Source organism: Neofelis nebulosa, chromosome 3 (assembly GCF_028018385.1).
Source record: "Neofelis nebulosa isolate mNeoNeb1 chromosome 3, mNeoNeb1.pri, whole genome shotgun sequence".
NCBI classification, from domain to species: Eukaryota; Metazoa; Chordata; class Mammalia; order Carnivora; family Felidae; genus Neofelis; species Neofelis nebulosa.
Window position 1 is genome coordinate 45,786,458 of NC_080784.1, and position 19,600 is coordinate 45,806,057.

Below are 19,600 nucleotides of genomic sequence, written 5' to 3' on the forward strand. Positions count from 1 at the left end.
TTTAAAAACAAGAATCAAATAAGGATACCTTGTGAAATACCAGTGACCGACTTGAATTAAGGAATTAAGTACTGACTATACCCATAATTACCTCAAGTCCAACAAGTCAAGTTTGCATTAACTTTCTGCTTCCCTCTCACAGTGGCGCCTATGGAGGAAAACACCACATTTTTTCAATACTGAATAAGCATTTACCCTATAAGCAGCCCGGGGTTTGTCCTCACTTCCAGGCTGATCACCCTTAAGAAGTAGAAGAAAATCAGTATTTACTGAGAATTTACAAAGTACCAGACTCTATGCTTTCTAATCATTCATTAAACATTGATTCAAGATCTCGTCATTATCTAGTACTGTGCTAAGTGCTGGGGATTCAAGAACCTGCAAAAGAGCCAAATTCTCCTAGAGTTTACAGGTCCTTATGGAGCTTACAGACATGTAAAAAGGGGGGGCCTGCACGTGTGGGGACAGAGGGTACATGAAAAATCTCTGTACCTTCCTCTCAATTTTGCTGTGAAGCGAAAAGTACTCAAATAACTTTAAAAAGGTGTATGTGGGGGAGAATGGTCTTACTGATACTGTGCTACACATTTACCAAGAGGGCCCAAAGGAAAAAGTATTGAATTCTAGTTAAAGAGCAGAGTGAGTGGGGCCCAAGGGGGATCTTTGAGGGGAGGTGATGCTGTGAGCTACCTGGCCATGAAGGTGCGCACAGGGCAGGCCCCTGAGGAACTTGCTGAGCCCTGCCGGAGAAGACAGCCAGGGTGTGAAGCTGGAGGGCCCAGAGATTGGGCTAAGAAGTCTGGACTTACTCTGTGGCCTCCTGACGTATCACCTGATTTCAGCTGGGTCACACCCAGGAAAAGAAAAAGAAAACATATCCCCATTTCACAGATCAGCGAGTCCGGATGGAAGTAGTGAGTGGCTCGCAATCACGAAGCGAGAGGCGGGCCTGGGACCAAGAGTAGGACACCTGTGCTTTCCCCACTGCAGCCCCCAGGCTCCCCACCTGACCACCGGGTGCACAGTGGACACTCAGCAAGGGGGCGTTGAAGGAATGAACGGAGTCCTCTCTTCTCCAGGCCCTGCCTCTCTCCCTGGCCTGCTGTGTCCACCTGGTCTGCTTCCTTGGGGGCTCTGCCCTCCTCAAATAGCAAAGCCAGACACAGACAACTCCTAGAGCCAGAGGTAATTCCAGACCTGTCCCCCCACCTTACTGCTCAGAGGGACAGTGAGAGTTAACTAGTCATTCGTCCTGGAAAGGATGAGGGAGGATAAAGGGCCTTGGCCTTGGGAGGCCACCAGCACCCCTCCCTGAGTCAGTGGCAGCTTCTGACATCAGCAACAGCTGTGTGCCTCAGTCCCGAAGTCTCCCCCCCACCCCCAGCTGCACCCTCTCACAGTGGCTATAACTCTCCATAGGATGGCAACAGCAGGGCCTTGAACATTTTCTGCACCGCCCGTCCATAATAAGCCCCTCCCCACCACCTCCACTGAGGTACACATGTGCATGAGGGCTCACGTGTACAGGCAGAGAGGAGAAGCCTGGGTACCTGGTGTCCGACTTCTACCGCATGCCCTCTGCACCCTTCTACCGCATGCCCTCTGCACCTCCTCTTTCCAGCCTGTGAAAGGTTAAGTCCCCCCCAACCCCTCACCCAGGCCAGAGATGAACCAGAGGCCAAGGCCCATCCCTTTGGTGTTGTCTTCCCCAGGACGCCACAGGGGCTGGAAACGAAGCCTACAGGCACGTTTCCTAAGCCCAAGACATAGCTACGCCCCCACCCCACCCCCCCTGCGGCCCTGCAACTGTTCACCCAACAGAGAAGCACCAGCCTGCTCTGTGCCCCGTCTCAAGCTGAGTGTGGGGGCGGGGGGGTGGGATGCGGGGAAGGGGACATGCCTCAGGGAGAAACAGTCCCACAGAAGAGACAAGCCAACACATACCAACTGTTATACAAAAGGGGACCTGAGATGATGAGCCCTCTTGGGGTAGTGACAGGGTGTGCTTCAGAGGAACAAACGATTCCAGAAGGTTGAGGTGGTCAAGGAAGGTTTCCCAGGGGAAGAGGGCCCACAGTGGGCCTCGAGAAATGGGCCTCCAGGCAGCCACCGCTCGGAGAGGAGCCCAGGACAAGGGCCTCTGGATTACTGGACCCTTCCCACTCTCCATGAGGAGTTGACAGGGCGGGTGTGGGACACTGTTCTGTAGGGGCTCCGGGTACTGGGCCAACCTGAACAGGTCCTGTCCCCTTCATCTTTCTGTAGTGAGGAACCCAGCAAGAGCCAGTGGGGACCGCCACTGCTCCCCACTTTTCAGGCCTTCCCTCCCTGCCTCCGGACAGCAGTGCTAGGACACAGAACTCTCTCACACAGAAGGCCCTGGGCCAGGGGCCAAGCCAGTGTGCTTCTCTCGCCCCCAATACTCTTGCCAGGTGAATCTGGCTTGAAAGCAACATCAAGTTCAACCTTAAAGGGAAAAGACTTCGTCCCAGACCAGGGCAGGGGTTCTCAAAGAGTAGCGTGCAGTTCACAGGATACCTGCGTGGCAACCCGGGCATTCTAGCCTCAATTCTAGACTGGGTTAGATCTAGAGTTTCTGAGGCCAAGGGCTGGAAATCTGGATTTCACATGCTCTTTGAAAACCACAGTTGGATGGTGTACGCTTTCTTCTAAACCGCCTTGACCTCAGCTGCTGCTTTTTCTCCCCGCTCCATCCGGTGGAGTCTGGCACCAACCTCCCTGCTCCTTTCTGTGCACCCGCCTCCCCCCCACCACTCCCCGCAAATGGCCAAAGCCATGGCGTGAGGCAATCCCTCTGCCCTTGACCCTTTCCTTTGCATAGCGAGTGATGGCTTTTTTATCTCCTGATGATGAAGTACAGCCTTCAGCTGGGGGGCATTTAAGACACGGGACATGCAGCTGGGCGCAGCCACAGCCGCAGGACCCAGAGGCAGACCTTGACGGCTGGGAAAGGAGGGAAGAAGCCACCCTCGAGAGCAGAGGCCACAACAGCAGTGGCAGCAGCACCGCTACCTTGCCTGGAAACAATGCTCCTAGCGACGTTCAAGCTGTGCGCTGGGAGCTCCTATAGACACGTTCGCAACATGAAGGGTGAGTTCTGGGGCGAGGGGCTGGCCGCATGGAGGCCATGTGGTTACTGGGACAGTGTGTGGGGGGGGTGGCGGCCACTCCACGCTCATCTCACTTGCGCCTCTTGTTGGGTGAATGTGAGCGAATCTCTCACCTTCTGGGACCTCCCTTTTCCCACCTGAATGGTTGGCCTGGATATGAAGACACCTCCGTCTCTTCTGGATTCTGTCACTTGTGCTGTCCTCTCTGGGGCACCAATCTTTCTTGAACTTTGCCTGGATTGGCACTAAGGGTACCAAGAGAGCCACAGCCACAGTGGCAGAGGTGGGAGTGAGCCTTGACGCCAGCGAGCAGTGTTGGCAGGCCTGAGACATCATGGGCAGGGAAGAGAGGAGAAAAAAAAGAAAGTGGGGAAGGCCCCGAAGAGCAAGGCAGAGAGAGGAAGTGGGTGCAGCAGGAAGTCGTGTTCCCATCCTACAAGGAGGAAGCAGAACCAGGTACCGAAGTCTGGTTTGGTAGAGCTAATCAGGACCCAGGGCCATCCTAGTCAGTCCCCTGCAGTCACTGAGGGGTACACAAACCAATCTAAAGTCCTTTCCAATTACCCTGGGTTGAACAGGCTTCCGTTTATTTTATTTTTTTAAGTTTATTTTGAGAGAGAGAGAGAGAGAGAGAGAGAGAGAGAGAGAGAGAACACGCAACCAGTGGAGAGGCAGAGAGAGAGAGAGAGAGAGAGAGAGAGAGAATGAATCCCAAGCAGGCCCTGCACTGTCAGCGTGGATCCCAATGCAGGGCTTAAACTCACAAACTGTGAGATCATGATCTGAGCCAAAACCCAAACTGGACTGAACCACCCACCCAGGCGCCCCTGGGTTCTGTTTAGAAGGAAGCCGTGCTTAGAAGACCCGGCCCAGCAGTAGGGCTGTTCCACCAGATCAACAAGATCCCTTGCTCAGACCCCAGTGGCACGCAGAGCAGTTACTCATGCGAAGGACCCCAGCTGCTGACAGCTACACAGACCTCAAGGGCTGGGGGTCTTGAATTCTCCTTCCACAGCCAGGATTTTTCTGCTTGTTTGAACAGAGCTTCTTTCCCTTTCAAGAAGGAAACTGCAGCAGGTTCTGGTGCAGCCCCTGCCTCCAGGCAGCACCAGGCCTGGCCAGCCCAGATGGAAGACCGACTCTGGGCCCAAAGGCGGCCTGGCACAGAGTGACAGCACTGGGTGGAGGTGGCCTGGCTCTCATTCAGACCCCACCAGGGATCTGTGTTCCTGTGCAAGTTACCTCTCCCTCCATGCGTTTCCTCCTCTGTGGCAAAACGAAGGGGTGGAACCATCTTGCTCTAAGGGGATTCCTCTGTTCTACGCAACAATATTCTCTCCTCTCTGCAGGGCTGAGGCACCAAGCCATGCTGGCCATCGGCCAGGAGCTGAACCGGAGGGCACTAGGGGGCCCGACCCCGGGTGCATGGATTAACCAGGCTCGGCGTCGGAGTTCTCTGCTTGGTGAGTGCTGACGTTTCTGGGCTTGTGCCAGTGGCAGGAGCTTGTGTACATTGCTCTGTGCACGACCCACCTCCCCCTAACTAGCCCTCAGCTGGTCTTTCTCACTTTGAGGGGGTGGGACTGGGGTGCAAGGCTCTGCGGACCCCCTGTCAGCTGTAGCTGTGTGTCTAACTTCACCTGCAGGCCGGACCCTATGACTTTGGCCTTGGCTCTTCAAAGGAAAGAGCAGATCCAGACTCAAAGGATGGAAGCGCGGGTGGCAGGTGGGGGCGGGGGACAGGCTAAGGAAATGGAAGCAAGCTCGGTCTCTCCTGGGCTGTGTATCCAGGTTCTCAGCTGGAAGACACTCTCTACAGTGACCAGGAGCTGGCCTATATCCAGCAGGGAGAGGAGGCCATGCAGAAGGCCCTGGGCATCCTCAGCAGCCGGGAGGGCTGGAAGAAGGAGAACCAGCAGGTGAGGGTGGACCTGGAACCCCCGTGCCTCACTGTTCCATTGCCATCCTCAAGGCCATTCTCACAATTCCCGCCTCACGCAGCAAGTGGTTTTAACTTACATGCTGCCTAGTGTCCAGAGTTCAGGTAAACCCTCTCCTTCTCCCAAGTTCTGAGTTAGCAGACACTAGTTTGGGAGTCAGGAAATCGGGGATCCAGGCCCAGCAGTGCCCTAAGGGTCTCTACATCTTTCTGGTGTAAAATGAGGACTGAAAACATCCTTAAGATCCCACCCAATACTGTGTGTACGTAATGAGCTGGTTGTAGACCAGAGTTTCCTGCTTCCAGTTTTGTTTTGCTCAGGAAATTTGAGCTTCTGAGGTCAGGTAGGGGGACCTTTTCAGTTGGACCTACCCACATTTACCACCAAGAAACAAGGGTCCAGAAGCAGGCAGGTCACTGCTCAAGGTTTCAGCAGATGTATGAGGCTCATGGCGGGAAAGATGACCAACTGTCTTAGAAGAAGTAATTTTAGGCTTCCTCATGCTTAGAGTTCTTTGTGCTGTTCCCCTTCCTGCCTTGCCTGTCCTTGTCATTCCTGCCTAGGAATATTTTTCTGTAAACTTTATCCTGAAGCTCCTTTTTTTCTCCCTGACAGGCAAATGGGGACACGGTACTGAGTAAAGTGGTCCCAGATATGGGCAAGGTGTTCCGGTTGGAGGTGGTGGTGGACCAGCCCATGGAGAGGCTTTATGAAGAGCTTGTGGAGCACATGGAAGCGATGGGAGAGTGGAACCCGAACATCAAGGAGATTAAGGTGAGGAGAGTCCAGGTGTGGGTGGCAGGAACCCATGGGAGCCCAGTCTGAAAGGTGTGCCAAAAAGGTTGCAAGCTGTGGGTGGTGCCTTAGCCCCAGCACTGGCTAATGATCTGGCTCCCCGTGGCCTGGTAGGTCCTGCAGAAGATTGGAAAAGATACAGTCATCACCCACGAGTTGGCTGCAGAATCAGCAGGAAACCTCGTGGGGCCCCGGGACTTTGTGAGTGTGCGCTGCACTAAGCGCCGAGGCTCCACCTGCGTGCTGGCTGGCACGGCCACGTGTTTCGGTGAGATGCCCGAGCAGAAAGGCATCATCAGGTAATACTGGCAGTCGCCCAAAACCTCTCTTCCCTCACGCAGGCTTGTGGGCACGTGCCCAGCGAGGGTGTGATGAATCCTCGGCTCCAAGAAACCAGTCCTTGGTCCCTACCTTCAACTGTCTTTTGCACAGGAATATGGAGGAAGACAAGTTTGGCCCTAACCAACCTTCCTAGAAAGTTTAAGAACCTTAATAATTTTCTAAAACATGAGGTAGGGCTGAGGTTTAGCTGGTACGCTCAGGTCTGGCCATCCTGGCGACTGAAATGCAAGCCATACTGCTTAGAACACAGCTGCTGTTTGTGAGGGGCCGCACCCATCACCCGGGACCCTTTCCCTGGCATCCGGCAACTCACAGGGACCACAGGGGGCCTTCAGGCTCCAGCCCCAACCAGCATGTGTTCCGGTGAGCTGGTAACCAGGCCAACTGTTAAGTTTATCACCCTTGACAAAATAGTTCTGAGACTTAGAAAAGACAAGGTACCAGAGAAGTGTGGCTCGTATAACTGGTCAGCATAAAAAGAGCATTCTGCCTTGTCCTCCTGACTGGACTGCTCTCCATTTGCCAGAGGAGAGCATGGTCCCACTTGCATGGTGCTCCGTCCCCTGGCTGGAAGTCCCTCGAAGACCAAACTCACGTGGCTGCTCAGTATTGACCTCAAGGTGAGGGGCACAAGAGGTGGCTAGTGGGTAGGGGGTGGGGAGAAAAACTGACTCTTACCCTCCCACGTGATCCTGCAAGAACAGGAAAAACCCTCCTCCATTTTGAGAGACAGAATGTTGGGAGAAGGACGAGGCTTGAGTATTGGCCTGCTATTCCATCATCTCCACAGACTACAATAGCTCCCTTTTACCTCATATCAAATTTCAACTCTGTAGTTGCCTGTTTGGAAAGAAGGAAACTTAGGCCCCCAAAGATATGGTTGCTAGCTCAGGGTCACACAATTGACCTTTGTCTTGACACAATTGACTGTTCTTACATGGTCATGACACAGCAGGGCAGTAGGGCAGTCCTCCCGGGTCAACTCCAAGGTCACACCTATAAACAGAGCTGGAAGACCAAGCCCCAAGCAATCCATGTTTGTGACAGGGTACAGAGGTGTCTACAGGGGAACATCACCCACAAGGTGGCCAAATTCTTCTATCTTCTACTCTAGGGATGGCTGCCAAAGACGATCATCAACCAGGTCTTATCACAGACCCAGGTGGACTTTGCCAACCACCTGCGCAAGCACCTGGAGTCCAGCCCCGCTCCTGACGCCAGGTGTTAAGGACCAGCCTGCTGCTTCCAACTGTTTCTAGCACACTGGCTCGCATGCCCTTCAGAGAGATCCCTGCTAGAAGCCTACAAGTCTGTTTAAGCTCTTCATCCGGGGACTGTGGAATGGGCTGGAGTATATTTAGGATGCTGGGACTGGCAAAATTTTAGGACCAAGAAAATGGGGACAGAGCTTTTAAGAGAAAGAGCTTTCTAACTCTATTCAATGATTAGCTCTGAAATGAAGGTTAAGGGCTCTAAAATATTTGTAAAACTTCCTTCTGGGCCCTTACACATCTATTTAAAAACATCTTTATAAAATGCTACTAGCTGACACAGGGTGCAGAGGGTGTAAGTACAAGGACTGGGACCTCATACTTTAGGGGCTCAAGAGCTCCATTCCCCGCAGGCAGTGTGTGTGGGGTCTTACAAAAGGGACTCCAGCAACCCTCTGCTCCTCTACCAAACAGGTAGAGAGCTGCACCAAAGACCAAGTAACTCCCCACAGCAGATGCGTTCTAGAAATGTAGTCTAAGTTTTCTTGATTGAAAAAGATACGCAACTAATTAAACTAGTTACCCTATTTCTTCCATGGGCACCAGTCAGAATAAAGAGTTGTAACTAAGATGCAAACTTCAGTCTGTACCTGTTTAAAAATTCTACTCTTAAAAAAAAAAAAATCATTCTAGTAAATAGCAACTTCATGCTAAAGGAGTCCTGGACAAAGATTTTAATTAAACTAGATCCCCGAGCTCATTAAAAGGAAAAACTACTGGGGACGTAGGTCACTCAATTATTTAGAATCTGCTGCCAGAATCTTTCATAAGTACTTAATTTCCACAATAAGCACAAGCCTAATTCCATTTTTTAAAGTTTATTTAGAGAGAGAGAGCAGGAGTGGCAGAGAGAGAATCCCAAGCAGGCTCAGTGCAGAGCCTGATGTAGGGCTCGAACTCACGAACCCCAAGATCATGACCTGAGCTGAAATCAATAGTCGGATGCTTACCGACAGAACCACCCAGGTGCTCCAAGCCTAAATCAATTCTTAAAAGAACTCTAGAACTGGTAGCTGACAGGCATTGCAAGATGAAGGTGATGACTGAGGATTTTTATTTATGTAATTAAAAGATAGGATGGTACCAAATGAAGAAAATTAATGATATTACTAAGATAAACAAAAACAAATTTTATTATTTTCCCTTCTGTGAATGTTGACACCTAACAAGGGAACTGAATCTGTAAGGTTTACTTATTTATTCTGAGAGAGAGAGAGAGAGAGAGAGAGAGAGAGAGAGAGAGAGAGAGAGACAGGGGCAGAGAGAGAGAGGGAGACTCCCAAGCCGGTTCCACACTGTCAGGGCAGAGCCTGACATTGGCCTCGAACTCACAAACTGCAAGATCATGACCTGAACTGAAGTTGGACACTTTACCTACCGAGCCACCCATGTGCCTTGGAAACTGAATCTTCAGTTCACTCAATTACATCTGCTTCCAGCTTGGCTCAGGGCTGCCAATTTCACGGCTTTTAACAGGTCACTGTTTTACTATTTTGAGAGAAGGCCAAAAGAGGGAATATGGTGAGAGCAAATTCCCCTTTCAAGATTCAGAGAATTTATGCTTTCAAAATATAGATTGGGGTGGGATTACTTTGCTAAGAAGTGCGAGTAGGATGAAAAGCCAGCCATTACCACTTGAAACTTTTCCATTCTAGTTATAACAGCACTGATGATTTAAACCGTCCAGAAACAGAGCCCCGGCTTGTTAACTAAACAGGTTAGCAGTCATGGGAATGCTCATATTTATGGAGGTACTGAAATTTTATATCTGGTAGAAGTGTTTCTTCTTATTTATTCTTATCTCATAGAGTAGTCTATTTTTTAGCACAGACCAAATTATTATTTACCAGGGAGCCTCAGAGCTGTAGAAAGTATTTCTAGAACAGACTATCCTCCACCCCCAGCTAAGTAAGGGAAAATGACCATCTAAAGATGTGTAAAGTGATACACACTGATTTCAAAAAAGAGCAGGCTGGAAGCAAGGAAATGGGCTTTCTTGCTGCACACCACCGTTTGGAGCTCAGTTAAAATTTGCCTTCTCCAAACCATGCAACTGTGTCTTTGAGGGGACTGGGAGCCACTTCCCCACTTGTTTAATTTTATGTTGGAATAAAGTAAGTGGTCAGTGATGATATGCTCACTGACACCATTTTATAGAGGACTCCATGGAGAGTGGGTATTCTGTGAGTCCTTCAAATGAACCTTCTCAAAACACACACACACACACACACACTTTTGAATATGAAATATAAATAGGCAACATCATAATTTCTGTAACCTGATTTATGAAGATCCAATGTACAGAAATTTTATCAAATGGAGAGTGGGTGTACAAGTAATAAAATACGTGGTAATTTATGTTACAAAGAATTTACCTCCAACTTCCTCTACAGAACACTACCCTCATTCTCTTAGAGTTCTTCAAACTCTGATGGTCCAGCTTTATGACCAAGTCTGCCCTCTAAGACCGGCCACGAATGAATGGGTGTCCAGCGGTGGCAGGCTGAGCCTTCAGCCTACAATCACACTGATTCTGTTAGGTTTCCTGTTAAGAGATGTGGAATGGCCAAAATAGCCTGGATGGTTCATTAGGAGACAAATCTATTAGTCAAAGCTACCAAGTTAAGGTACCTATAGTCACATGAAATTTGGGAAATTCCTGGGAGGCTGCGTTGTCACTGACGTATTAAAAAGGGGGACAGGGAAGCCATAAGGGAGCTCAAGGGAAGGCTCGTTCTTACATTCCAGTTTTTAGTATTCTGAATCGTCACGTATTTGGAAGGAAGGTAAGTAAGGCAAGAAAACAACGTGCACACATTAGCATACACATTCAAAGGGAAATGCTGGAGGGACACCATTAACCCTTTTAAACTCTTGTTCATCTCTTTGAGGTGACTTCCACTGGAGAAAAAGGGTGGCTGAGCTGGCTAGAGAGGATGGAAGCAGGAGAAGAGGGGTTGGGATAGAGTCAGAAACCCGCCTCCCTCCCACTGTGCTGGCTCCCTTCCTCACTGCCCACATCGCTATCCCCGTCACCAAGAGGAACCCACCCCGAAAGGGAAGCAGAGTGCCACACACACTTGAAGACAGGTTTTATTTGGGAAGAGTTTCTAATTTTTAAAGCTGCAAGCAAGTTCTTTTTACAATTACAGTTCTAGAGACCTAGTAGTTTCAGAGACCCCAGTGTTCAAAAATATTTCGAAAGGAATAAAAACCCATACCAAAAGGAAAGACCTTTTAGATCTGGAATGTACAGCCACTGATTTCAGCTGTTCTCAGAAACAGGCCTACTACTTCCTTGGAAATCGATAGGATGGAGTCAATGCCACAAAAGGAGAGGTCTTTAAATAAGTCAGTGCCTTAGACGAGATTATTCACTCCTTAGAAAATACAATAAGGTAACTAGTCCTGGTCGGAGGGATACGTGGTACAGCACCAGTTTCACAGGGGGCGCAAAGGATCCTGGGGTCAGCAGCTGTTGGCATATGGCACACAAAATAGAAGCAGTCACCAGAAGTGGGGAGAGTGTTGAGTGTTGAAAAGCAGGGAGTCTCCCAGTCTCACCCACACTTTTAATTTGCTAACAGCACAGGCTGTGTCCTGCGGTATCTTTGGGAGAATGTTTGCAACAGTTCAAAAAACAAAAACAGGCCTCCCTCCCCAATTTATTCCCCAGCAAGTCCATGTCTGCAAAGAAAGAGGGACCTGGTCATGGTTCCCATGGAGGACTCCGCCTCCCATCCACTTCTGTTTCCACATGATATAAGACATCAGCCAGAGTATGTTCTACCACAGCGCCCCAGCCCATGTCACTCATCTGTGGGAGGAACAAGAAACAGAAAGGAGGTGATCAGAATAACTATGGCAAGAAGGAGCAGAGATACTGAGGATGCACTGTGAATGTTACTCACAGGGCGGTAAGTGAGATCCTTTGGAGGATACTTGAAGCACGGTCCAAAGTTAATGGAAACCTGGGATAGATCAATTCAAGCAGACAGGAGAAAACAGAGGAAAATAGTGAAAAAAAGCTTAATGTGACCTGGGAACTTTTTATTTTTAAATGTAGCTATGATATTCAGGGTATAAGTGGAACTAATGATATAGATTACCAGTGCTAAAAGTGGTCAACACCCTAATGTCCATCAAAAATTAGGTAAATAAAATAGACTTTTGTTGATTTCTGTTTATTACCTGAAGATTTCCTTATCTTACTCCAGTGGTGGTTACTGACAGACTAAAAGTATATGTAAATTTCCAGATATTACCTTTTCAAATCACTTAAAACAGACAGCAAAAAAACCCCACAATAGGATCTGATGATAGTCCCCTTCATAGTACCCTTCATAATACTTATCGTGTTAAAAAAAAGATTGGTATAAGCAACACTTACTAACCAATGATGGTGGGTTATCATGACATATAACACCAAGCTGACTTCTGCATGCATATACTTCACATCCTTTACATTGAACAATGACATTGACCGTACAGCACATTCAAAGTCAAAGTATGGAGCACACTAGTTGCACAATCTTTTAACTATCCAAGCAAATACTTCCTAAGACACCCAACTGTTTTTGGAACAAACAGTAACAACAGGAACGCATTCCCATCTCACTCTTAGGCTACTCAGATTTCTTTCTAGAATTCACATCAATGGTCATCCATCACAACCATTCACCTATTTCCCTCAAGTTCTGTTCACAGGACGAACAGACGATACATACCGTGCAACTCTTATACAGTGAGATGGCCGGAAAGTAAACCCCTTCAAAAATATCTTTGTAGGCCACACCCTGATTGACACCGTTTTTATAAAATATTATCTGAAACAAAAACGACGGTTTTACTTCAGAATTTAACAACAGAACAAGCAAACTGAAGAACTCCCTTGGAGAACCCTTTACAAGCACTGCTACCACGCTGGTAATGATGTCTTCTCAGAAGAGCATACAGCTGGTGTAATAACGTCTTCTTACATTTTTAGGGCGTATTTACATGCACCAATCTAGCTGATCTTCAGCTTTTTCAGAGCATATTTATATGCACCATGTAAATGGTGGTCTTTAGGTTTATTTGCTTCGGAATTCCTACATTACCTGTACCAAAGCATTCTTTCTATTATTCGTTATACTATCTGTATAAAAAACAAACTGGTCTTCTGCCGATTCCTCAGAACCGTACCTACTTAAGCTTATTTATTTGATCCCTTCCTTTGCATCAGATTCTCACTTCTGCATTTCTACTTTGAAAATCTCTTCAGATCCTCTAAGTTTCTGAATCCTCATTTTCTTTGTCCTTTCTGTCTGGAAATTACTCTGAATATCCTCTCTTAATCACTACATATGGACTTCAGAAAAGACCCCCTTTTTTCAAGTAACTTTCTCTGCCTGTTCTTCCCAGCAAGAGCTGTCTTCTCCTGGGCTGGATTTTCTGGCTGTATCACCCTAGGTCCATTAACTGTTTCCCTTTACTATTTTCTCCCCTAAAAACAACTGGAAGCCTACTTTATTTTCTCCTACATTAGCTTCTATTACTGTCCTCGCCAGCGATCACAGCATTTTTAGGGAACAGTGTTTCCAGCTCAAAATTTTCTTCCACCCCTTCTCCTATTTTGGGCCAGACTGTATTTATGGTACGACTTTGGCCAACAACCTTGGAAAGGGGAAGTAGAGAAAGTTCTAGAGGAACTAACTAAGCCATTACAGCTCCTGCTGCCTCTGGGTCACAGAGCAAGGTCCCCTCCTCTTCTATTCAGTGTTCCTCCCTCTGTACTTGATACTTCCTGAGCAGAAGAAATATCTCTGCCTTGCTTCCTCAATCGCATATGGATTTCCTTATTAGGCTGCTGCTTTTACCCTTTGCACTGGAGACTGTCCCTAGAAGAACACCGATCATCTCTCTGAAAGTGGGATGGTGACACAGGAAGAGCGATCTGGTCCCACAATCACAGCAGGCAGGAGAGGGAGCTTGCTCTGTGGCTGGCGAGCTCTCATAGCACATACCCCTTCAGTCCTCTTTGGGCCTCACTTTCCTCACTTTTATAATTAGGAGCCTGGTCCCAATCTTCAAAGTTTTCTAGTTCTGACATTTTTATGATCATGACTCACCGACTTACCTCACTATGGGGGGTCTGCTTTAGGCTCTTCTCTGCTTTATCCACAAAGTCTTTTTCCTCAAAATACAAATAACTCTTGAACTTTATCAAAGCCTTGAAAACCAAGAAAGAAGGAAAGGGAAAAAAGGGAACATTGAAGCATCAGCTACATCATCATGAAATTTAAAAAAAAAAAAAAAAAAAGGCAATTTCAGACAAGTAGCACTGAGTCCTTGTGTTTTGCAACAGAAATTAAAAATCTATGCAGGGTTAGCTTTGCTAGATTTTAAACAACTATGTGCTTCTTAAAAAATACCAGATGGCACATACTTGCTAAACATTTTCAAAAAAAGACATTTTCTAAGATTTGTGAGGAAATACATACACATATATATATACTTTCATCACAACAAAAATACCCATTAAGTTAAAAATAATTCAGTTTTTTTTCCCCCTCGGTAATCTCAGTGAAAGAAATGACAACCTTACTGGGCCTAAAATCTCCTATTCTATAAAAACATTTTTTTTAGGGCCAATTCATTCCCTCCTAGTTCCCTACCTGTTTCTCCTATAGGTGGGCCTCTGGGTCACCCCTTCCTTGTTGGTTCCCAAGAGCCTAACTATTCACTCCCAGGGAAATATATGACATTAACTTTTAAAAATTTTAATCTCTAGCACATACATATATTAAGCATAGTAAAAAAAAAATTCAAGAGATATACAAGAACATGAAAGTTTTCTACCTCTCCCCATGTCCCTCAACACTTAGTTTCTCTTTGCCAAAAGGGATCTCTGCTCCAGTGGCCTTGTATCCTTCCAGAATGTCTAGGCATATATTATTATCTTCAAAATTAAAATCAAACAAAAAACCCCACATCAGACAAAAACACAAAGAAGCAAAAAGGACTGATACTACCCAATTTAAAGACTGACTCTAAAACTACAATAATTAAGACAGTGTGGTACTGGCATAAAGATCAACAAATAGATCAATGGACTAGAGAGCCCAAAAGCTAAACGTCTGCATTCTACTTATAAAACCATCTGATTCAGGGCACCTGGGTGGCTCAGTTGGTTAAGTGATTGACTTTGGCTCAAGTGATGATCTCACAGTTCATGGGTTTGAGCCCCACATCAGGCTCTGTGCTGACAGCTCAGAGCCTGGAGCCTGCTTCAGATTCTGCCCTCCCTCTCTCTCTGCCCCCCCCCCCACCCCCCACTCACACTGTGATCTCTGTCTCTGTCTCAAAAATAAACAAACATTAAAAAATTAAAAAAAAAAAAAAAAGGGCAAAGCAAGACCCCAAAAAGTCATCTGATTTTCACAAAGGGCACCAAAGAATTGAGAGAAAAAATTTTCAAAAACTGATGCCCATATGAGGCACCTGGGTGGCTCAGTCGGTTGGGCGTCCAACTTCGGCTCAGGTCATGATCTCATGGTTCTCATGAACTCATGATGTGGGTTTGAGCCCCACATCAGCCTCTGTGTGGACAGCTCAGAGCCTGGAGCCTGCTTCAGTTTGTGTCTCTCTCTCTGTCCCTCCTCTGTTTGCTCTCTCTCAAAAATAAATAAGAAAATTTAAAAAAAATTTAAAAAAAACCACACCCATCCATGTGGAAAAAAAATTAAGCTTCATCTCTACTTTACACCATATACAAAAAGTAATTCGTGGTGAATCAAAGATCTAAATGTAAAAGCTAAAACCATGTTTTCAAAGGAAAACATGGACTATCTTCATGAGTGGGGAGTAGGCAAAGAATTGTTAACTTATAGAAAGCAATAGAACTATAAAAAAAATTTGACAGATTTCATAAAAATTAAAAATGTCAGTTCATCAGAAGACACCATTAAGAAAATGAATAAACAAGTCGCAGACTAGGAGAAAAAATTTTTTTAAAAAGTCATTTTTTGTAATGTGTATTCGTTCTTGAGAGAGAGTGAGCAGGGGAGGGGCAGAGGGAGAAGGGGACAGAGGACTGATCTGAAGTGGGCTCTGTGCTGACAGCAGCGAGCTGGATATGGGGCTCAAACTCAGGAACCGTGAGATCATGACCTGAGCTGACGTTGGATGCTCAACTGACTGAGCCACCCAGGAGCCCCCAAAAATAATTTTTAACCAAGGACCGTAATCCAGAATATATTTTAAAAAACTCCACAACTCTATAAAAAAAGATAAACAACCTGATTCTTTTTAAAAAGGCAAAATATTAGGGGCGCCTGGGTGGCGCAGTCGGTTAAGCGTCCGACTTCAGCCAGGTCACGATCTCGCGGTCCGTGAGTTCGAGCCCCGCGTCAGGCTCTGGGCTGATGGCTCGGAGCCTGGAGCCTGTTTCCGATTCTGTGTCTCCCTCTCTCTCTGCCCCTCCCCCGTTCATGCTCTGTCTCTCTCTGTCCCAAAAAATAAATAAAAAACATTGAAAAAAAAAAATTAAAAAAAAAAAAAAAAAAGGCAAAATATTTGAAAAGAAACTTTACAAAAGAAAATAGATGAATGGCTAGTAGCACATGACAACCTGCTCACCAGCATTAGTCATCAAAGAAACGCTAATTTAAACCATAATGGGACACTATACTAGGCACCCATCAAAATGGCTACAATTAAGTTGGCAAACAACAAATGGTGACAAGAATGTGAAGCAACTAAAATGACCTTACATCACAGGTGGGAATGGAAAGTCTGTCAATTTCTTCTAAAACTAAATCTATAACTACCCTTTGACCCAAAGAAATGAAAACATGTTTACAAAGACATTTGTACAAGAATGTACATCGCAACTTAATTCATAATAGCCCCAAACTTGAAACAGTCCAAGTGTCCATCAATAGGAAAATGGAACCATACAATCCAGTAATCCCATTACTGGATATTTTCAAAAGATACATGAACACTTATATTTAGTGAAGCATTATTTACAATAGCCAAATTATGGAAGTAACCCAAGTATCCATCTATAGATGAATGGATAAAGGAGATATGGTATATACATACAATGGGATATTAGTCATAAAAAATAAAATTCTGCCATTTGCAACAACATGGATGGATCTAGAGGGTATAATGCTAAGTGAAAGTAATCAGTCAGAGAAAGACAAATACCGTATGATTTCACTCATATGTGGAATCTAAGACACAAAACAAATGAACAAAGAAGAAAAGAGACAAACACAAAAAAAGACTCTTAACTCTAGAGAACTGGTGGTTACCAGAGGTGGGGGTGGGGGACGAATGTGTGAAATATGTGAAGGGGGAAAACAAAAAATAAAAAAACAAAAAAAAGGAACATGTGAAGGGGATTAAGAGTATACTCATCATGATGAGCACTAAATAATATACTGAATTTTTCTTTCTTTTTTTTTTTTTAAGTTTATTTATTTATTTTGAGACAGAAAAAGTGTGGGCAAACTAGGGAGGGGCAGAGAGAGAGGGAGAAAGAGAGAATCCCAGGTAGGCTCCGCAGGGTCAGTGCAGAGCCTGACGTGGGGCTCAAACCCATGAGCTACGAGATCATGACCTGAGCCGAAGTCGGACACTTAACTGACTGAGCCACCCAGGCTCCCCTGTATGGAATTTTTTAATTACTATATTACACACTTAAAACAAATGTAACACTGTATGCTAATTATAATGGAATTTAAAAATTTTCTAAAAATAGGAAAATGGATAATTATATGTCAACTATAATCAATAAACCTAGAAAAAATGGGAAAATAGATAATGCCCCTTCCTCACATGCTCTCTCTCACAAAATAAACATTTAAAACAACAATCACAAAAAATCCCAAAACCCAAAAGATTATGTACTGCATGGTTCCATTTATAAAATAAGTTTAAGAACAAACAAAACTAATGGAATAGAATTATGATAGGGAAAAACATTTCAAGAATGGTTGGCTCTGTAGAGATGGCAGTTGGGACTGACTGGGAAAGAGCATGAGGGAACTTCTTGGGGTGATAAGATTCTACTGTCTCCTTAGGGGTTTGGGCCAAACTCAAAACTCAGTGAATATACATTTAAAACTTATACATTTCATTTTATGTAAATTTTGTATCAAAATAAATAAATAAATAAAGGTTGAACTCTAGCTAATGATATGTATCTTGTACTTGGGCGCAGGTGATGTATACATATTTTTAAAGTTCATTTATTTTGAGAGAGAGCGTGCACGCACACACACAAGCACTCACACTCACAAGTGTGAGTGGGGGAGGGGCAGAGAGAGAGAATCCCAAGCAGGCTCCACACTCAGCATAGAGCCCACAAACTGTGAGATCATGACCTGAGCTGAAATCAAGAACTGGATGTTTAACTGACTGAGGCACCCAGGCGCCCCCTCCCCCTTCCCCCCCCCCCCCCGCTGGTGAGGTATGTTGATGGCTGTAATATTTTCTGAAGTGCATTAAAACAAGATGGGTGGATGGATGGATGGATGGATGGATGGAAGAATGAACAGATAACAGGTTAAGGTAGAATCTAGGTGATTGGTATTTGGACACAGACTTTAAAATTCTTTCAACTTTGTTACATCTAAAAACTTTCAAAATGAAATCTTGGAAGAAAGTGTGAATGCTAGGTCAGCATTACAAGAGAACACTCAGGCCACAGGTGCAGGAATATGTTGGTTGCCACAGGTCTTCAAACCCAGGAATCTCTCAGGGATACAAACTCACCTTATCTTTATAAGTATCGGGCAGTGACTTGGCTGTCTCTGTATCTTCAGGAAGATTGATATAGAATCCCAGGACGTCTCCCTGTCCATAGCCAGAAGAGTAGTGTTTGCCAATTGACTGGTGGAACTTGGTTCCCTTTTTGCTCCTCCACGAATAGCTAAATTTATCATAACCTAAGGGAGCTTGGAGGTTACCTGTCCCAATAAAGAGATGTACAGGAAGTCACAAGATTGCAAATTGACTCTGGTTTGCTAAAAGAAAAATTTCTACTCCTTTTCACTGTATTTTTTGGTCGGTTTTGCAAAATTCCTGACAAACTATTTCTCACAAGTAAAGAGTTATAAAAATATTTCTAGGAAATGCAAACCACCTTATCCTTTAGGAAGTGAATTTTATGCCCATAATCCAATAAGCCAAAAAGCCATGAAGCACAACCACATGGTCTATACCTTTCCGCCTGCTGTGATGTCCTCATGATCGCTCCCACTCACCTAAGGGCTGGGACCAACCCAGTCTGGCAGCAGTGTCAGGCGGCATCTCATCCACTGTAATTTCAAAGTACCAGGCACCCTTCCGTACCCCATGAGAAGCCCGGACCATGGAGTAGCCCTTCTCTCCAACCACAGTCAGCCGGTCATCAGAGATCTTTAACTGGGGAGCTGCAGTGTGGAGATGGAAACAAAGGCCTGCATCTTACTGGAGGCACTTAAAGACGATTGCCACAAAAACCGGAGTCTCCTACACTCCAGTGAAATAAAGTAAAAAATCAGAAATACCAGATCAGGGCTCTCAAGTTCAGGAGGTTCAAAATCTCAACATTAAGATACGGCCAAAGGAGAGAGGAAGAAAACGGAAGTTAAGTGGTCAGATAACCTAGTTTCTATTAAATGTGATATTTGAGATAACAGGTTAAGAGTTAATTATGCTGTCTATTCCCTAAAATATAACAAACCAACTGTAATGTGCTTGGATCCTGATTTGTATAAACCACCCCCCTTTTTAAAAATAATATGTATTGGGGCGCCTGGGTGGCGCAGTCGGTTAAGCGTCCGACTTCAGCCAGGTCACGATCTCGCGGTCCGTGAGTTCGAGCCCCGCGTCAGGCTCTGGGCTGATGGCTCGGAGCCTGGAGCCTGTTTCCGATTCTGTGTCTCCCTCTCTCTCTGCCCCTCCCCCGTTCATGCTCTGTCTCTCTCTCTGTCCCAAAAATAAATAAAAAACGTTGAAAAAAAAAAAAAAATTTAAAAATAATATGTATTAATTTTTGAGAGACAGCGAGAGACAGAGCCGGAGCAGGGGAGGGGCAGAGAGAGAGAGGGAGACATACAATCTGAAGCAGGCTCTACGCTCTGAC

At 45.8% G+C, this 19,600-nt stretch overlaps 2 protein-coding genes across 5 annotated transcripts in view; one reads left to right on the forward strand and one right to left on the reverse strand.

Moving 5' to 3' along the window:
• Positions 1 to 3,040: 3,040 nt before the first annotated feature.
• STAR (steroidogenic acute regulatory protein) lies at positions 3,041 to 8,056 on the forward strand. Its single transcript, XM_058720691.1, has 7 exons — positions 3,041 to 3,111; positions 4,481 to 4,594; positions 4,923 to 5,050; positions 5,687 to 5,845; positions 5,981 to 6,165; positions 6,735 to 6,828; positions 7,323 to 8,056. The coding sequence occupies exons 1-7, from the start codon at positions 3,048 to 3,050 to the stop codon at positions 7,434 to 7,436; spliced, it is 858 nt and encodes a 285-aa protein (XP_058576674.1). The 5' UTR covers positions 3,041 to 3,047; the 3' UTR covers positions 7,437 to 8,056.
• A 2,498-nt stretch (positions 8,057 to 10,554) lies between these two features.
• The window catches only part of ASH2L (ASH2 like, histone lysine methyltransferase complex subunit), a 32,021-nt gene continuing 22,975 nt past the window's right edge, over positions 10,555 to 19,600 (reverse strand). For 3 of the 4 annotated variants that reach the window (XM_058720687.1, XM_058720688.1, XM_058720690.1), the window contains 6 exons: positions 18,738 to 18,905; positions 18,247 to 18,440; positions 13,598 to 13,690; positions 12,207 to 12,305; positions 11,391 to 11,450; positions 10,555 to 11,296 (listed from right to left, as the gene is read on the reverse strand). In XM_058720687.1, coding sequence (XP_058576670.1) covers positions 11,189 to 11,296; positions 11,391 to 11,450; positions 12,207 to 12,305; positions 13,598 to 13,690; positions 18,247 to 18,440; positions 18,738 to 18,905 — 722 coding nt within the window. In that variant the 3' untranslated portion in view covers positions 10,555 to 11,188. The remainder of the gene's footprint in view (positions 11,297 to 11,390; positions 11,451 to 12,206; positions 12,306 to 13,597; positions 13,691 to 18,246; positions 18,441 to 18,737; positions 18,906 to 19,600) is intronic. The other variant, XM_058720689.1, reaches the window with a different exon arrangement.

Bases quoted from the DNA above. Each gene is read 5' to 3' on its own strand.
- STAR (XM_058720691.1), top strand. From the start codon at position 3,048: ATGCTCCTAGCGACGTTCAAGCTGTGCGCTGGGAGCTCCTATAGACAC. The intron at 5,051-5,686 runs GTGAGGGTGGAC...TCTCCCTGACAG, and splicing joins GGAAGAAGGAGAACCAGCAG to GCAAATGGGGACACGGTACT. The intron at 6,829-7,322 runs GTGAGGGGCACA...CTTCTACTCTAG, and splicing joins TGCTCAGTATTGACCTCAAG to GGATGGCTGCCAAAGACGAT.